This window comes from Grammomys surdaster, unplaced genomic scaffold (genome assembly GCF_004785775.1).
Source record: "Grammomys surdaster isolate TR1022 unplaced genomic scaffold, NIH_TR_1.0 278, whole genome shotgun sequence".
Lineage (NCBI taxonomy): Eukaryota > Metazoa > Chordata > Mammalia > Rodentia > Muridae > Grammomys > Grammomys surdaster.
In genome coordinates, this window is record NW_021604719.1 from 479,667 (window position 1) to 497,586 (window position 17,920).

The window sequence follows — 17,920 nt, forward strand, 5'->3', positions numbered from 1 at the left end:
GGATGTTCTAACATAGCAAACCCAATGCAAGCTGTGTATGGCTGCTCTGTTTACCGTGCAGCATTTCACAGGTTAGTTTGGGATGATGTCACCTATCAGTCTAGGTTCTCTGAGGTCAGGTCCTTGTGATCTCCGTAGTTCACATTGAGGCATATAAACTATGACGTAATTGGAGGAGGAATTTTTAAGAAGACAAAACAGTTTATAGTATTAAATCTTGTAATTAATGGTATTTAGTGCTGTAAATGAGTGCACAGTGCCCGTCTGTGCCAGCTAACAGCAAGGACTTCAGCCTGGGTTCCAGTAGATCCATTGGTTTGCAAGTATGGGAAAGTAAAATCTGACAGCCATAATGACGCAGTAAAATGGATCCTCAGAGTTCAGAAGATGTGGTTTTTATCCCCACCTTGGAATAAGTCTTTATGTAGCTATGGGAAATTGGCACTATCTTTTTGGTCATGAAACTGTCTGACGACATTGAAATGTCTCCAAAACCAGTAATCTGCAATTATCATCCCTTGCCCTAGCAGTTATGTCATACAGAGCACATAAAAAGACGGCCATAACAATCTTATGTAGAGTCATATAATCTTACTATCAACCAACCCAGCAGAGATTTAATTTGTAAATGGAGCCTCAGTCCCAAAGTAAAAGATAATAAAAGGTTTACGACCTCTCTCTGTCTCTAAGCTGTTGGGAAGCATCCTCCATTGCTATGGGAAAGGTAATGAATTCTGAGAGGATTCTCCAAGGGTCTGTTAATGTGGTGCTGAGACCATTTGTGCATGTAGTGTGTGTGTGTGTGTGTGTGTGTGTGTGTGTATGTGTGTGTGTGTGCATACATGTGTGTAGTGTGCTGTGGCAAGAAGAATTTGTTTCATGCTGGAGAATGAGGGAGAGCTGTAATCACTGTTCACGCTGGAGGGTCCCCAGAGTTTCTCCTGGGACACATGAGTGTGATGGAGTGATTAACACTCCCAGAGGTAGATAGAGTGAAGCACTGATTGGGCCACACTCCACCCCTGCAATGGGGCATTCTTTCTGTACTTAGGAAAGTCAGCGTTTTTGAAAGTGCACTTTTTTGTTTTGTTTTGTTCTGTCGAGACAGGGTTTCTCTGTGTAGTCCTGGCTGACCTGGAACTCACTCTGTAGACCAGGCTGGCCTCGAACTCAGAAATCTGCCTGCCTCTGCCTCCCAAGTGCTGGGATTAAAGGCGTGGGCCACCACCGCCCGGTGAAAGTGCACTTTCTTCTTCTGTGATGGACAGTCAATTTCTGTGACATCTGTCCAATCACCAATGAATGCACTCATCTTGACATTTCAGGCCATGTTGCCACCAACAGCCATCACACATCAAGGAATAACCTCTTGCCTGTTTAAAAAGAACATGGAAAGTGAAATTATGCCTCCCATCCCGTCAGCTGGGAATGAGGGAATGGGAAGGGATGCTGTGATTCTTTAAGTGTTCCACTGAAAAGAGGATACAACCCTGGACTCGCACCATGCCTTCCTCCGGTGAGAATCCCAGACATGGCGCATGCTGTGCTTGCTCTCAGCACTGGGGATGGAACCAGTGCAAGCTAGGCAATTAATTGCTTTATCTCACATCTTTAGGCTAATCATCATACTATCTTCCGATTATTGTCTCATGTGCATGTGTGTGTGCACTCGTGCATGCACGTGTGATTAGGAATGAACCCAGGATTTGTGCATGCTGGGCAAGTGGTGTGCCCCTGAACTCTGCACCAGCCCTTCAGTGTGTTCACTAGCATATCTGTGTTGTGGCTGTAATGCAACAGAAGCCATTTTACCTTGGGAAATAGATTGTGTCTAGCATGGAGTTGTCATCATTTGTTGCTCTCTGATAGTTCATAAGCAACTTGTGTTTGGGATTGGAACCCAATGGCTTAGATGGGATACGACTTCAAACTGTGCCATAAGCAGAGAGTCAGAAGTAAGACAGCTATACTGGCAATCCAGTTTTGTATTGTTTTTAATTTTTAAATGTTTTTTTTTTTTGGTGCGACTTGGGATATAGAATGAAATCAACATTCACTCTTCATTATCTTCATCCACCTCTCACAGACCTCCTTTCTAATTTACTACCCTACATTCTTTTCCTGGGCACTCAGAAAGCCCACTCTGCACCATGGCTACACTGTCAAATGAACATTCCAGTCTTTTCCCAATCCAGCTTTGCCCTATGAGGTGCATGCTCAGCCCCAAGAGATTTCTTCAGGCAACTAGCTTACTTTCCCCTAAGAATGTCCCCGGGAAGGGTTGTCTCTCCTTTTCCTTCCACATGGGAGGCTTGAGAGTAATCACTCTTGTCCATCTCTTTAGCCTTGTTATGGGGAATATTTAGTGCTGCAGTTATGATGTGTGTGTGGGGGATCTCTTGGATGTGCTAATGTTCCTTCCTGCATCAGCGCACACAGTATTGATTGTAAGCTGTCAACCTTTCTGCATGCTTTGTGGGGTCCCAGAAGGCTAACAGCTGTGGGGAGGGTAATGCATCAGCCAGGAGCACATGTGTTCTGTTAACTGACACTACTCTGAGCTCACTCTCTTGCTCTTAATGCATCCGGCTCACTGGCTCTCAAATTTCCTTTTTAATCCCCCGACTCTTCTCAGCAATCCTCTGGTGCTGTTTGGGTCTCTGTCTGTGAAGTTCTGTTCACTCAGTAGCCTCTGTTTATCATGCAGTCTTCTGAGGGCACAGGCTGGCACTGACTTCATTACTCCTGTGTGTGCTTATTCACTCAACATTTAGTGAGCATCTAGTGTGTGCCAAACATTGCTATGACAATAAAGAGTGGACCAAGCAGTGGTTTATTCCTATGAAACATAGGGAGGTAGGAAAAGGCCTGACTGAGGAGGTGACACCCAGATGCTGTCATCAGTATCTCCTGGGACTGGATAATAAATACTTGCTAAGATAGGATGGAAACCATAGTTCTTCAGGTTAGTTACTCCTAACCTTGCTTTTGATAGGCCCCATGGGTGACTCTCATTAAGGTCAAGCACTGATTTCCAATCAGTTCCCTCACCTCTCAGGATTGTTTGCCTCCTGCCTCTTAAGAGTCAGCTGCCCTGTAGCAAGGTAAGTTCCTTAAATACCCAAGTGCTGTTTTTCCTGCATGTCCCACCTTGAGGCCTGGAATATTCTTTTCTCTTCATCTGGAAAATTTACTCCCTCCTGTTTTCCCAGCGTCATTGGAGGAATTACCTCCTCTGGGGCTCCTCTGTTTGGATGTCATGGTTTTGCGTGCTCTCAGTGCCTGCCCTGCCCAGCGTGGCACGTGTTGTTCTATCATGTAGAACTCTAACAGAGCCATAACAGTACATAAGGATGAGGGCCAGGCACTCGTCTGAGGGCTTGGAATGAATTAGATCTTTCAGTGTTCACAATGACTTTGCTGACTATCAGTTTGTTAAGGCCACTGAGGCACAGCGATGTTATTTGTCCAGGGCTGTTCAGCTTTTCAGTAGTAGAGGTTAGGTTTCTTCTCAGGAGGCAGGCAGAGGGGCTAGTGGATGTAGCTCTTGAGGTGCTTAGCTAAGACCTTCAGCAGCTGCTGTTGCCTGGGTTACCCTTCTCTGTGTGGGACAGGGTATATGAAGATAGCAGCTATCACTACCAGTTTGTAGACCAGCCTGGCACAGGCTTGTTAGACATTGCTTGATCAGTTACTAAACGTTCAGTGAATGATGATTGCTCAGAGTAACAAAATGCCATGTTAAGTTTTGCCATTGAGACAAACATTGTTCAACTCCACTCTCAGGGATCTTTGATACCCACAAAGATTTAATTTTGTCTGGAAAGGCAAATCATGATGCAACTAGGGCAAGAATACACTATAGGTTGGTCCTGGAGACCTCTGGGTTTCCTCCCAAGGTTTACTTTTGGAGAGGTAGCCTATACACCCACCTAGATGGATGATAACAGCTAAGGGTGCCTGAGATGGTGGTCAGGGGGATTTTGGTGGGCTTTTCCCACCAGAGAGCATCAAGAGTGACTTTCTGGGGACAGTGACAGGGTAAGGGGCTAGCAGTGGATGTTCTGGCCCCACAACAATCATTGTCTTTAGTTTCAGAAGGCAGGAGAAGGCAGAAATGAGAGGTCAGCCTGAGTCTGCTCCAATGGTTTATTCAGTGAGGGGGATTGGGGTGATAATAATCAATGTTGAGGTCAGAGTTGGAAGTTGGAGACCTATGTGGGTATCTGGACTTTGTACTTATTCCTGGCCAGCCTTATTCCTTGCTCACAGAGTGGCCTGTTTTTGAGTCTCCTCACTGAGAGAATGAATAAACCAAGGTCTCTATGCATTGCCCATCACTATGGAGGAAGAGGTGCAGAATCTAGAGAAGGCCAACCCAGGATAATACTCTGGACTGTCTGCAAGCCTTTCAGTCTGTCATAGGAATCCATTTCTACCCATGAGGCATGGCGGTGATTTTTGTAGTCACATGGTGACAGGTCATAAACACTGCTTTAATTCTTTCCAACTATTATGTTTAAATACTTGGGTGTGAAACTTAAGGCATATCTGTAACTGGGATGTGGTAGCTTAGTGGTAGAGTGCTTGGAAGGCATGTATGAGGTCCTAGGTTCAAACCCGAGTAGCAGTAGTAGCATTGTTACCGGATGAGTGAAAACCAGCAGGGTAGATTAACGCTGGGGAACTGAAAACTCATTTCTGATAGCACAAGGGAGCTTTGGCTTGGCGTCTTGCTCCAGTGCTGCACCACACCCACTCGAGCTTCAGCTCCTTGTCTGTGGGTTTCCATCTGTTCCAAGTGCTGGACCATGCTCACATGCCGGGTGAAATGCCTTAAAACTCTACCTTGGTCAAAAACTCCGAGTAATATTTTCTTATTGCCTCACTCATCCATTTGCTCTGTAGTTTCTGAACTCCTTCACACCTCCTTTTGTTATAAAGGTGCTGATAGTGTGTGCAGAGCTCCTCTATGCTTGTTATTTCCAGCAGAAGCAGTGTCTTATTACCTGCTGCAGTACCTCTATCCCTTTGCGTGTAGTCTCATGCCTGACCCCCTACCCCTACCCTCAAGCCATGAGGTTACTTTACCTTTAATGTTGGTGAACCTAGGTTCACAGTGAGCACTGGCTTTCTAATCAGTACTTTATATGTAGTGGGGATGAGCACTTCCACCTGGAAGTTGTTTTGTTTGTGGATTGTGTAAATGTTCTCATTTGTTTCCTCGATTGTAATACTCACCACACAGCAGTGTATTGGTCAGAGGTGATTCAGATATACCCAAATGATTATAGGAGTTGACAGATTCTTCTTGCTGGGTGCCACCTTGGTTGTCCTGACACTGTTGCCATCCTTATGTTCTGGTGTAACCCACTGTTTCTGGTTGTAATGATATTGGTATAAATAAGTATAAATAAGCCTGTTCAGATGCATTTAGCTACAGAAACACCGTGTCTGGCAGTTGCCTATAATGTTCAGCACGGTAACCTGTCATGTAGGTGTGTGGGCGAGGAGCAATAGGTATGTAGCACACCTGCCATTGGGCTTGTGGAAGTGTGTTATCCTGAAGATTATCAGGTGAATCCAGAGGCAGGCTGGACTGCTGCTGGGAGTCTCAGAACATGCCTGTTAGATCATGTTTGGAGCTTTGTCGGTAAACAAAGTTAACACATATGTAGTTTTTAGAACAAAGCCTGACCCATGAGAAGTGCTCGGTGCTATTAGCTTTTCCTATAGCTAACAGGATTCTAACAGCTCTGCTTCCTTAACTTGGAGTCCAAGCCCTCTCAAGGTGATAGATAGCCTTGGCTAGGCTGACAGGCTGTCATTTCTCTATTTGCCAAGTGGGAGTCAATGGTGTGGTGCGTTGAGGGAGGAGGCACCAGCATGAACATGGCAAGCTCATCATCATTAAGGAGCGTGGCTGCCATGACTGGTGCATTGGGAGGAAATCCATCAGAGGAGGAAAGGCAGGAGCCAGACTTTAAAGAGTTAAGATACAGGTGCCCACCAGCTGTTTACCTGACACCCCATCCCCTTGTCCCTGGCTCATTTCTCATAACTTAACTTCCTCTTTTGGGAGAGAAATCATGGCAGCCTATCAAGGTCCAGCTTGGTGAGTTGCTTTGCTTTTAGACACCAGGGGGGTGGGGGTGAGGAGCTGAATGTTACCTTGGGAGAATTTAAATCAAAGCACCGAAAAGTGTGCTCTCACTTTACTTAATAAACCCATGCACTCCAGTTGTAATCTGATAGCATTTGCAGCATACTGTGCAGGGTCCTTAGAACCAAACCAACTGCTAAAACCACAGCAGGCTAGTTTTCAGGTAGCTCTGAGTGTCTTCTGGGTTTGCTAAGTACTAGTGTACCTGAGGCTCAAGGAGATGATAAAGGGTTCACTGCTCAGCATCTGGCAAAGAGCCAGCAAATGGTGGCAGGTGGTGGTTGGTGCTGCCTAAGGCTTTGCTCTAGTGATATCCTCTCTTGTTCTTGTCTTTATGGCTGTTCTTTCAAGGTTCCTTTTCGTGTGCAACGAGGAAGAGACTGGTGGCTATGTGTTCTAATGATCTGGCAAATCCACACCCTTCCCACCTCCAGCTCCCAGTGCCCTGTACTGAGTTTGCTAGACAACGGAGGGGTTGTAGTTGAAGTCCATAGACTTCAGGGAGCCTGTGAGCTCCTTAACGATCACCAGAATTGTTCATGAGTATGTTTGAGGGAGCAATGATTACTCTGATATGTGGAGACCATGGGCATACTCTAACACCTACAAAGGCATTAATGTCATGCTAGCTCAATGATTCTCAACCTTTCTAATGCCGTGAGCCTTTAATACAGTTCCTCTTGTTGTGGTGAACCCTCAAGCATAAAATTATTTTTATTGCTTCTCTATAACTGTAACCTTGTTACTGTTATGAATCATAATGTGAATACCTGATATGTAAGATATCTGATATGCGACCCCCGTGAAAGGGTTGTTTGACTCCCAGAGGGGTCGAGACCCACAGGTTGAGAACTGCTGTGGTAGTTACTTGGCGTTTAGTGAGCACACATTTGGTGGCTCACACAGGAGGTGTGTGGATGTGTGTTTTAATATATGAACGGAGATGCGAGTTATGTGATTACTGTTAGAAAGAAACATCAGCACATTTCAAGGATGTTGGATTTTTGGAGGAGGGTATCTTGCTTCTGAAGAAAGGCAAATTAGATACATGATAAATGAACAAGAATATAAAGGAGGGCTGATGTTCAGTTTGATAGAAGTATGATTTGTACAAGCCCACTTGGCATAGTCAGAGGTGGGGAGTTCTGGGGAATTGAGAAAAAGCCAAGGCAGCGAGCATCTTCTTGGGACCTGGTGGTCTTTGCCCATTATAGCTCTCTAGGAGCTGGAAGAATTTCTGGTTCTCCCAAGTCTCATCAAGCTACTTCCTGCCCAGGGAATTTCTCCAGGGGCCATGAAAGATGCTCAAGGAGCAGCTTCTATTGCAGAGAACTTGAGAAACACCAGGGAAGTCGAATCTCCATCTAATGTACCACTGTGTGGAAACACAGAGGCTTGCTTATGTTAAAGCTCCTGAAATTGGGATGTAGATTACAAAATTACTACTTAAGTAGCTAGTTATGTGTTGCCAAAAAGCTATTTGTACACAGGCAACAGCTTAGAAATAGAGACAACATGATTTTTTTTTCCTCCCAAGCAAACTCAAAGTTGGGAGTTTTAATAAATACAGAAACTGAAGGAAAACTTCTCTTTTAATGAAAATCTCCCATCTCAAGTTATTTACTCTCTACCAGAAGGAAATGGAGTGGGGGATGGGGTGGGATGGGACAGGACATATCAAGACAGAGCAACAGACAGAAGCTAAGGTCTTGTTTTCTGGACACACTTAAGCACCTTCTAAGCTCCTTCTCTAAGTGTAAACCCTTCAGTTTCAAACTTCCCTTTGGAAATGGCTTTCTTGAAGTGATGAGTCCATATTATCGTCTCAAGAGAAGGATGAGCCAGCTGTTGTGATTAGTGTAGAAAAGAAACACTGGCTGTCAGAAGTGCTGTTTCTTGGAGGAAGATAAGCCTTGCTGTTAGGAAATGTGATTTAAACATAAGGCTGGGCTGATTCCCACCCCACCCCCTCCCCAAATCTCGTTGTTTGGATGGAAAGAGCCCTTAAGTCTATTTTTCCACTTTGTTGAGTTTGAAGTGGGCTCAGAGATGTGTGCGCTTAGGCTATACAAATCAGCATCATTCTGGCCTTTGTTGTACATACAGCAAGGACTGATGGATGACTATTTCTGGAAAAGAGGAGGGAGTTACTCAGAAGGCATTAACCCAAAAGAACAGGCCAGCCTTTCTTGCGGGGAGGGGAGCTACGTTGTTCCATCTCAATGCTTTATTGAGAACCCCTGATACTAAGCAACCGGGGCACGGCCTTTAGAAGCCAATGGGCAAATCCTCTGGCAGAGGTTGAAGGGAAAGAGGCAAGGACCATGTGTGGGGGGGTGATTAGATGGAACCGTTTAAAAGGAAACAGAAATACAGCAAGAGTGACAAGCAATGGAGGGATCTGGTCTCAGCTGGCCTTGCCAAGTAAACCCTGGGAGTCCCCGTGGAGAAAGGACTCTGTTTAAGTTCCCTAAAGTGTTTGTGGTGTTTCAGCCAATCACATTCTTATGTTGTTTCTATGGGGCTTACCAAAGGACAGAACAGTGTTATGACGTGCCTTCCCTTCCCATTTTGCACCCTTTTCTCAGCCTCGTGAAATAAGTCTCTGGCTTCAATAGAACTCTTTAAAAGGAAATGGGTGGGAAACATACTGGCCAGGCCTAATTTATTACTATTATTATTTTTCCACAAAGAAGAAACTCTTAAGAGTAAACAGTGTTTATTTTTTTTGTTGATTTTTTCAAACAAATGGAATTGCTTAATTAAAAAAAAAAACCCTTATCTCTTTTTCTCCTTAAATACTACAGACAATCTCATTTTATCGCAGCAGACACCTAGAAACAAAACACAGAACCCACCAGAGAGAACTGGGCAATGAATGAACGCATCAGAAATTCAAGTCAACTATGGAAGGGTTACTGCCAGTTGGCAGCTCTCAGTTCTAAACAGAAGTGTCCCAAGCCTACCGAGTTTGACAGACATTTCTTAGAATTGGGGAGTTGGGAACATTGAACTCCTTTTAAGTTCTATTCCAATTGTTTTATGCATAGGGAAATGAAAGTCAATGCATCAAAATGAAGACCCAAAGAAACATTTAAAAACTTGTTTGACTAGTATTCAGTATGTGAGACTAAGTAGTAGCTCGTCCTCCTAGTTAACCTTGTCCTGGAATATATATAAGTTATTTGTAGCCGCCACTGCTATAATATTTTCTGAAGGATGCCAAGCTGTATGCAAGATCTTTTTGCTAAAGTCCAGACTGTCAACACTGATCTCATCTTTTCTTCGCTTGCCCCCGACGCACACTTTTCGGGGTTTGAGGATAGCCCGGGGTTTGCTGTTTTCCCTTGAGGCCTCAAGGGTCACATCGCGCTTGGTGTTTCGGTCAAACATCCTGAAGAAGTTATTGTAGGAACCCGTCATGATGACGCTACAAGGGAAAGGGGAAACAAAGTGACTGAGTATTATAGAAAGGAGAGGTAACACATACTCATGGCATTTTTCAGGAGTAAAGGATGCTTATCGTGGTCACTCACAGGGACTATATAAGTTTAAACTGAGAATATTGACTTCTTTTTGAAACATTGAAAGTGCCAAGCTCTTTGGCTGGGCTTGGAACAAAGGGTTGCAATAACCATCAGTATTACTCATTTTTACTCCAGAGATACCCTTTGTTCTTGATCTGGTCCAACTGTTATGATCCTAGGGTGACCTACTTTCCACTAGTGTTATGAGATCACAATGAGCAGGTGTAAATAGGAACACTTAGCATCAGCACACCATTTCCCAGCTTTCACCCACAATTGTTTTGGGATTTCTGAGCTGTCTGAGCTTTGAGAATGTAGCTGAGCTCATCTGTCTGAAGTGTCAAGGGCTGAGATAGGACCACCACAGGGCAGCCTCTCTCCTTGTAGCTATATTCTGCTGCTTCAAAAAAACTTGTCCACAAAATGGATATTATGGTCTTGCTGGGAGTGATGGGAAACAGTTTTAACCATCCTAAATCTAAACTTTAACTAAGGCATTACATGTAGGAGATGCCTCCATGTTTTTGCATCTTAACCATTTACAGGGATATCTGTGAGTAGAAGAACAGTAGATACTGAAGGCTTCCCAGCAGCAGGGTACTGGATCTTTAAAGCTGACATTTAAGATAGGTGGCATATTGGGGGGATACAGTGTGTTGTCTGTGCCCTATGTGTACCATCTCATGGTGGTACATCAAAGACACTGACGAAGATTGTGTCTGGGAAGGAGTGCCTGATATCATCTGTTTTTTGGTGGAAGAAAGAAACGGATAAGGCTGGGTTTCTTTGGGAGTTTTGTCAACTGTGAAGATTAAGGTTGGATTTTGTTTCACTGGCTCACTAATGGGGTGTTATGGATAAAGGGGTATCTGGGTGCTCCAATGAACTGTCATGGGGGTCCAGGAGACTTTACCTCTACAATCACAATTGAGCTTTCAGTAGCGCATGCAAGGGAGTTTCAGAGGAGATGGAGGTGCACATACTGACAGCAAGAGGCTGTGAAAGGCTCAGAATGCACATATGCAGGGCTGTGGGGTATAATTTAGCCACCTGCTTTTGTAGCTTCTAGGACATTGATGTCACTTCTCCAGCAAGATCTGACTCACTTTTAAGCAAGTCAGAAAAAAAAAAGTTTCCTCCTTAAATAACTTTGTCTGAACCCTGAACAAAATTCACAGTTATGATGTTCTGGAAGAACTGATCTCAGGATTCACAATCCAGATTCCTTTACTTTTGTAATTGCTGCTTACTAACTTAAGAGGTTAAGACATCACACTAATTCCCAATTATACACTCTTAGCTTCCTCAACTGAGAAATGGAGATAATGGAGAAAACCCTACTGGGCTGGTGGCAGGATTAGGAGATGTGGGTGAGAAATGTCCTTGTGCCTAGGTACCTAGTAGTCATTGGTTTTGAATCTAGGTAAATTAAGGGTGAGCTGGAAAATACCAGTTGTATAAATAGTATCAACTAACAATGGCTAAGTGGTAAAGGAACAGACTTGCTTTTATTCCCTGGGACTCTGGTTTCATGGTTCAGTTGCTTTGCTCTCTTAACCTGTGTAAACTGGATAATATAACCTGGGTCCTTTGCTACATGTTTGCAACATCTAGTTCAGCTAAGCAGAAAGACTGATTGGTGGTTTGGGAAGAAGGGCAAGATAGTCAGAGACCGTGGCACTGACTCAAAGTTGGGATCTCGGAATGGCCTGCTGTGAAAAAGTTCCACGCTATAGAACGCCATTTCTGGGGCCACCTTCATCAGGGAGCTAACTGAACCCCAGCAGCCTGCATGTAGTTTACAGATAGTCAAAAGAATCATCTGTATTTGTCAAACTAAAAATAAACTATTGGGAGGTAATATGAAGTATTGTAGAAATCAAAAGCCTTAAAACTCTAATAAATCACCCTGAAGGAATGTGATAAATGAGGCAGGCTAGAATTCTGCTAATGAAGCACTGGTGCCTTTGGTCTGCTCTAGCAGTTTTGAGGGGATGGATCTAGAAAGCCACTTGGCAGTCATCAGAACTATGTATGAGAGTTATCATTATCAGTGGTCCTTAGGGGGTGCGTGGCCCTAGCTTTTCAGTGCCTTTGGGTACCTTGTATGTCAAAGACAGCATTTTCTTGTTGACATTTGAACTGTCACCTGTGCCAGCTCTAAAATGAATGTGGGGCCTCACAGACTCCGCCTCTTTGTAGACTTGACCACACTCTCCAGTCAGCGACCCACATAATAATGTGTTCTGGCCAGGTCTTGGGGCTCAATATTAATCTCCATTTGGATGTACCCCACTTATGATAAGTTGTCCAGAGTTTCTTCAAAAGAAAGGCTCTCAGCCCCAGTGTGTTTCTTACCTGTCTGACCCATTCCACACACACTCAAATTTATCAAAAATGCAGTCATTTTCATAGAGGGAGCACAACTTGCTGCGGAGGTAGTCATGAACCTAGGAGGAAGCAACAAGAACATGTCAGTATCATACAAGGCAGGGATTCCTGTGAATACCAACTTGGTGACATGTGTTCTTCATCTGCTCTGTGTTCCCTTGCATTGCATTGGGTGGCCTTGTATTGGATGCAGACTCAGCCCTCCCTGTCTTTAGGAGGAGAGCCTGGGTCAGGGAGCTTCTCCTATGCCAGTGTGGATTGAGGAAGGTTGCTTGAATAGATAGTGGCATAAAGGAGTCAGTAAATGGTAGAATCATGTTTTATTATTATTATTGTATGTGTATGTCTGCACGCATCGTGTGTGTACACAGATGAAGGACAGAGAACAATTTTGTGGAGTTGGTTTTCTCTTTCCCTTATATGTGGGCTCTGGGGATTGAATTAAGGTCAGCTGGTGTTAGAGGCTAGAATTCATTTAGATTTTTGACACACTGCTGTTCATTAAAAGCCTGCTCCAGGGCTTGAGGTAGAGCATTGGAGAAGCAACCACAAAGTGGAATAAATGCATGAGAAGTTTCAAACAGTGCTAATGTCACAGAGTAAGAAAGTATGAAAGAGGGCACCGAGAGATGAGAGACATTACTTTTTGTAGAGTGGGGACTCAAGGCTACACTTGGGAAGGTAACATGGCCTCAGAAGCCCGTGGAGAGTGAGTGAGTCTGGGCAACATCTGGGAAAAAGGCATTTCAACCACAAGGAAGAGCATATGTAAAGGACAACAGGTCTGGGAAGGAATATGACAGACACGTGATGAGTAAGCATGACCAAAGTGAAGGATGACATCATAGAAAAATAGAGCCTGCTATGTTCCACTAAGGTATAAGAGCAAATGACCAAGGCCAAGGGGACTGGTTTCTGCATCAATGATGAATGGCTGGCATCAGGGCAAGAGCAGTAGCTAAACTCTAGGCAGGGTATGGGGCAGGGTTGATAGGATACAGAGCAACTCTGGGGGGTAAAGTGGAAAACTGGCATCAAAGAGAGTTCCTGGTCTTTCTTCTGAGTGTCAGATAGCTGGGCATGAAAGGCTGCTGAAGTCCCTTCCAAGTAGACAGGTGAAGCCCTGGATTTGTAAACTGGATCCATTAAAGAAATAGAAACATTGAGAATGAAGAAAGTCTCAGGGGGAAGTCTCAGGGGGAAGACTTATAAAGAGACAACAAAGTATCAGGTCTCAAATATTAGAGGAATTAGACCACACAAGCAAAGAATATAAAAGGAAGATTACACAAGAAAGAGCTATGCAGAAACTGTGCAACACCATGAAAAGACCTATTCTTCCAACTAGAGGTATCAATGAGGGAGAAGAATTCTAGGTCAATGGCATAGACCAGATCTTCAGTTACAGAAAAGAATCTCCCCTAAGGAAAGACACACCCATACTGAAACAAAAAACACAGAACAACAGACTGACCAGAAGAGAAACTCCCCACAGCATATCATTGACAAAACACTATGTCTATAGAAAAAGAAAGAGTAATAAAAGTTGCATGAGGAAAACACAAACCACAAGTCACATATAAAAGAAAATCTATCAGAACAACAGCTGATGGAAACTTTGCAAGCTAGAAGAGCCTGGAGCAATACACTCCAAATTAAAGAACATGGATGCTAAGTTAGACTCTAAATCTAGCCAAACTATCAGCAATAGTTGAGAGAGAAAAGAAACTTCCCATGGTGCAAATAGACTAATAGAATTCATGCCAACTAAATCAGCCCTATGAAGAAGACTGGAACAAAGAAAAGCCAAGAGACTTTAGAAAGAAAACAAAGTTGTAATTAATGAAATATGAACATTAAGAGCACAAACAGCAAAACAACAACAACAACAACAACCACACACACACACACACACACACATCAAACCAAACAAACCTAAAATAACTATCATCAACACATACCTTTCAATAATAACTTGAAATATTGATGGCCTTAACATTTCAATTAAAAGACACACGCTAGCTAAATGGATTAGGAAACAAAATCAATCTTTCTGTCTATAAGAAATTCAGCATTAAAGATGGGCACAAGTCTAAAGAGAAAGGACGGAAAAACATATTACAAAGAAGAAGGAAACAAGCAGGTATTGCTACCCTCATGTTATGCCTTCATAGTCTAACTGCAGATCTTCACCTTGCCTCTCCTCCAAATCCAATCCTCTAGTTTCATCCTCAGCTCTGTAGCAAGTCATTTGCTGAACATCCCCTCCTCTCAGCCCCTGTCTCCAGAGGATCAAGCAGACCTCCTCCCACAGCCCCACCCCCACTCCTGTTGTTCTTGCTCATTAACTCCAGTGAAATTCCCTGGGAATCCACAGGCTAGGGAAACAAGTAGGCTGACTTCTCTTCCAAATCCAATCCTCTAGTCTCGTATCAGCTATGTAGCAGAATACCTGCTGTGGTCTGGCCTTACTCTCTGCCCCAATTCCCAGGTGACTAAGCAGATATTGATGAAACAAGCTGCTTCCCCCCGCCCCCCTTCCTGTGGACCCTCTCAGCCCTGCTTCTAGTCCATTCCTATTCCTAAGTACCAACTCTCAAAACCTAGAAACACATTTCACCCAGAACCACAGTGGCCACACTGGGCAGGATCCCAGAAACATTCTATACCAGGCAACACACAGCCAGCACTCTCCTAAGAACCAGAAAGAGCAATAGAAATCAAGGAACAAAACACCCACCCATTAAGGACAGGACCAGATATCAGGACCTAGAATTACGATCATCCCAAACCCAGATGCCAGGGTGAAAATACATTAACACCTAGGGCAATGTATCTCCATGACATATTGAAATTCTATTATAGTAGTCCCTGAGAAATGCAGGTGAAGTAGAAGATTAAACAGTCTTTATGCATGTAAAAGAGGTCCTTAGAGAGGAAATGAAAAAGTCCCTTAAAGAAATCCATGAAGACACCAACAGTGGAAGAAAATGCAGAAAACAAGAAGACCTGGAAGTAGAAACAACCATAGGAAACCCAAACTGAGGGAAATCTGGACATGAAAAATGTAGGAACTCAAACAGCAACATCAGAGGCAAGCCTCATCAACACACTACAAGAGATAGAAGAGAGCATCTCAAGCATCAAAGACAAGACAGAAGAAATGAATAGTCTAGTCAAAGACAATGTTAAATCTAAAGAACTCCAGGCACAAAACATGTAGAGAATCTGGAACACCAAGAAAAGACAAATCTATGAACTATAGAAGTAAAGGAGGGAGAAGACAGCTGGTCAATGGCCCAGAAAATATTTTCAATAAAACTATAGTAGAAAATGTTCCCAACCTAAAGGAGGAGGTAGCTATCAAGGTACAAGAAACATACAGAACACCAAATAGACTAGACAAGAAAAGAAATTCCCCTTGGCACGTTATAATTAAAACACTAAACTTATAGAAGAAAGAAAAATATTAAAAGTTGCAAGGGAAAATGACCAAGTAACATACATAGGAAGACCTTTTAGAATTACACTTGACTTATTAACAGAGACTCTAAAAGCTAGAAGGACCTGGACAGATGTTCCACAGACTCTAATGCCACAGATGCCAGCCCAGACTACTATACCCTGCAAAACTTTCAGTCACCACAAATGGAGAGAGACATTCTAAGATAAAACTAAATTTAAGCAGTATCTATGTATTCAGCTCTATAGAAGGTACTAGAAGGAAAACTATAGGTTAACCTGAAGAAGTTAACTACACAAAAGAAAACACAAAGAATAAACAATACCAAGTCACTAAATCAAAAGAAGGTGGTGGGGGGAACAGTACACTACTGCAACAAAAATAAACAATAACCAATGAACAGAGCTCATTGATAATGCTTAACATCAATGGTGCCTATTTCCCAATAAAGACACAGACTAACAAACAGAACAGACACAGTATGAGACTAAGGCATTAGATTTGGAGGAGAAAAGAGAGGTGAAGATCTGTATGTCAGCCTACTTGTTTCCCTAAGAGGTGGCCTGTGGGTTCCCAGGGAATCTCACTGGAGTTAATGAACTGGGACAAAGGGGTGGAGTCAGGGGAAGGCTCTGGGAGGAGAGGGACTGAGAGGAAGGGTAGCTGCAGCAAATGATTTGCTACAGAGCTGGGGATGAGACTGGGGGTTGGGTTTGGAGGAGAGGAAGGTGAGGTGAATTAATAAGGCCCATCCTTCTCCTGCATCCAAGAAACATACCTTAACATCAAGAGTCACCTTGGATTAGATATCACTTCAGGGTAAAAGGATGGAAAAATGATATTCAAAGCAAGTTGGTATAGCCACTTTAATATCTGACAAAATAGATTTCAAACCAAAACTAATCAGAAGAGATAGGGAAAAACACTACATTCCCAGAGGAAAAATGCACCAAGAAGACACTACAATTCTTAATATCTATGCCCCAAACAATGGTACCCAGGTTCATAACAGAAACACGATTACAGCTTAAATCATATATTGACTTTCACACACTGATAGTGGGTGATCTCCCCTCACTCTTGCCAAGATACAGGTCATCCAGACAGAGACTAATCAGAAATGCTGGAGCTAATTTACATCATAAACCAAATGGACTTAACAAATATTTACAGAACACAAAAGAATATACTTTCTTCCCAGCACTTCATGGAACTTTCTCTCCAACTGACCACATACTTGGACACAAAGACAAGTCTCAACAGACAAAAGAAAATTGGAATAACACCCTGCATCCTGTCTGACCACCATGGATTAAAGCTGGATACCGACTACAACAGAAAGCTCACAAACTCATGGAAATGGAACAGCTCACTACACTTAATGAAAAACAGGTCAAAACAATTAAAGAAATTAAAACCTTTTATAAATTGCATAAAAATGAAAGCACAATGAGTCCAAAACTTAAGGGACACAATGAAGGCAAGTTCATGGCACTAAGATCCTACGTAAAAATATTTGAGAGATCTCATATCAGCAGCCTATCTGAAAGCTCTAGTACAAAATAGAAATCACACCTAAAAGGAATAGATGGCAAGAAATAGTCAAACTCAGGGCAGAAATTAATAAAATAGAAACAATCAATGAAAGAAAAATTGGTTTTTTGATAACATTAGTAAGAACAACAAATCCTTAGCCAAATTAACCAAAGGGCAGAGAGAAAATACTCAAATGAACAAAATTAGAAATGAAAAAGGAGATGTCACATGGCTACTGAGGAAATACAGTCATGTAACAATGGATACTTGCGGAAATCCAGAGAATCATGAGGACATACTTTAAAAGCCTGCACTCCACCAAACTGGAAAATCTAAAAGAAATGGACAATTTTCTCAGTACAAACCATGTACCCAAATTAAATCAAGATCAGATAAACATTTAAACAGACCTATTCACCAGTGAATTGGAAGCAGTTGCTAAAAGTCTTCCAATCAAAGAAAGCCCAGGGCCAGATGGGTTTTGTGCAGGATTCTAAAAGCCTTTTAAAGAAGAGTTAATTCCAAAACTCAAATTATTCCATAAAATAGAAACAGAATGAACAATTTCCAATTTATCTTGTGCGGTGTCAGTTATCCTGATACTCACCCAAACCACATAAAGACTCAATAAAGAAAGAATTACAGACTGATTTCCCTTATGAACATAGATGCAAATATTTTCAATAAAATACTTGTAAACTGAATCAATGAACACATCACAAAGATCATCCACTATGATCAAGTAGGGTTCATCCCAGAGATCCAAGAATGAGTCAACATAACTAAATAAGCTGTGGGGAGACTAGGGATACGAGGGACAAAAGACAAAAGATAAATAGA

At 42.8% G+C, this 17,920-nt stretch overlaps 1 protein-coding gene across 1 annotated transcript in view; it reads right to left on the bottom strand.

Moving 5' to 3' along the window:
- Nucleotides 1-8,866: 8,866 nt before the first annotated feature.
- The window catches only part of Ppp2r2b (protein phosphatase 2 regulatory subunit Bbeta), a 252,962-nt gene continuing 243,908 nt past the window's right edge, over nucleotides 8,867-17,920 (bottom strand). Inside the window, 2 exon segments of the mRNA XM_028777169.1 lie at nucleotides 8,867-9,593; nucleotides 12,049-12,140. Of these exon segments, the coding sequence (XP_028633002.1) occupies nucleotides 9,314-9,593; nucleotides 12,049-12,140 (372 nt within the window). The 3' untranslated portion in view covers nucleotides 8,867-9,313.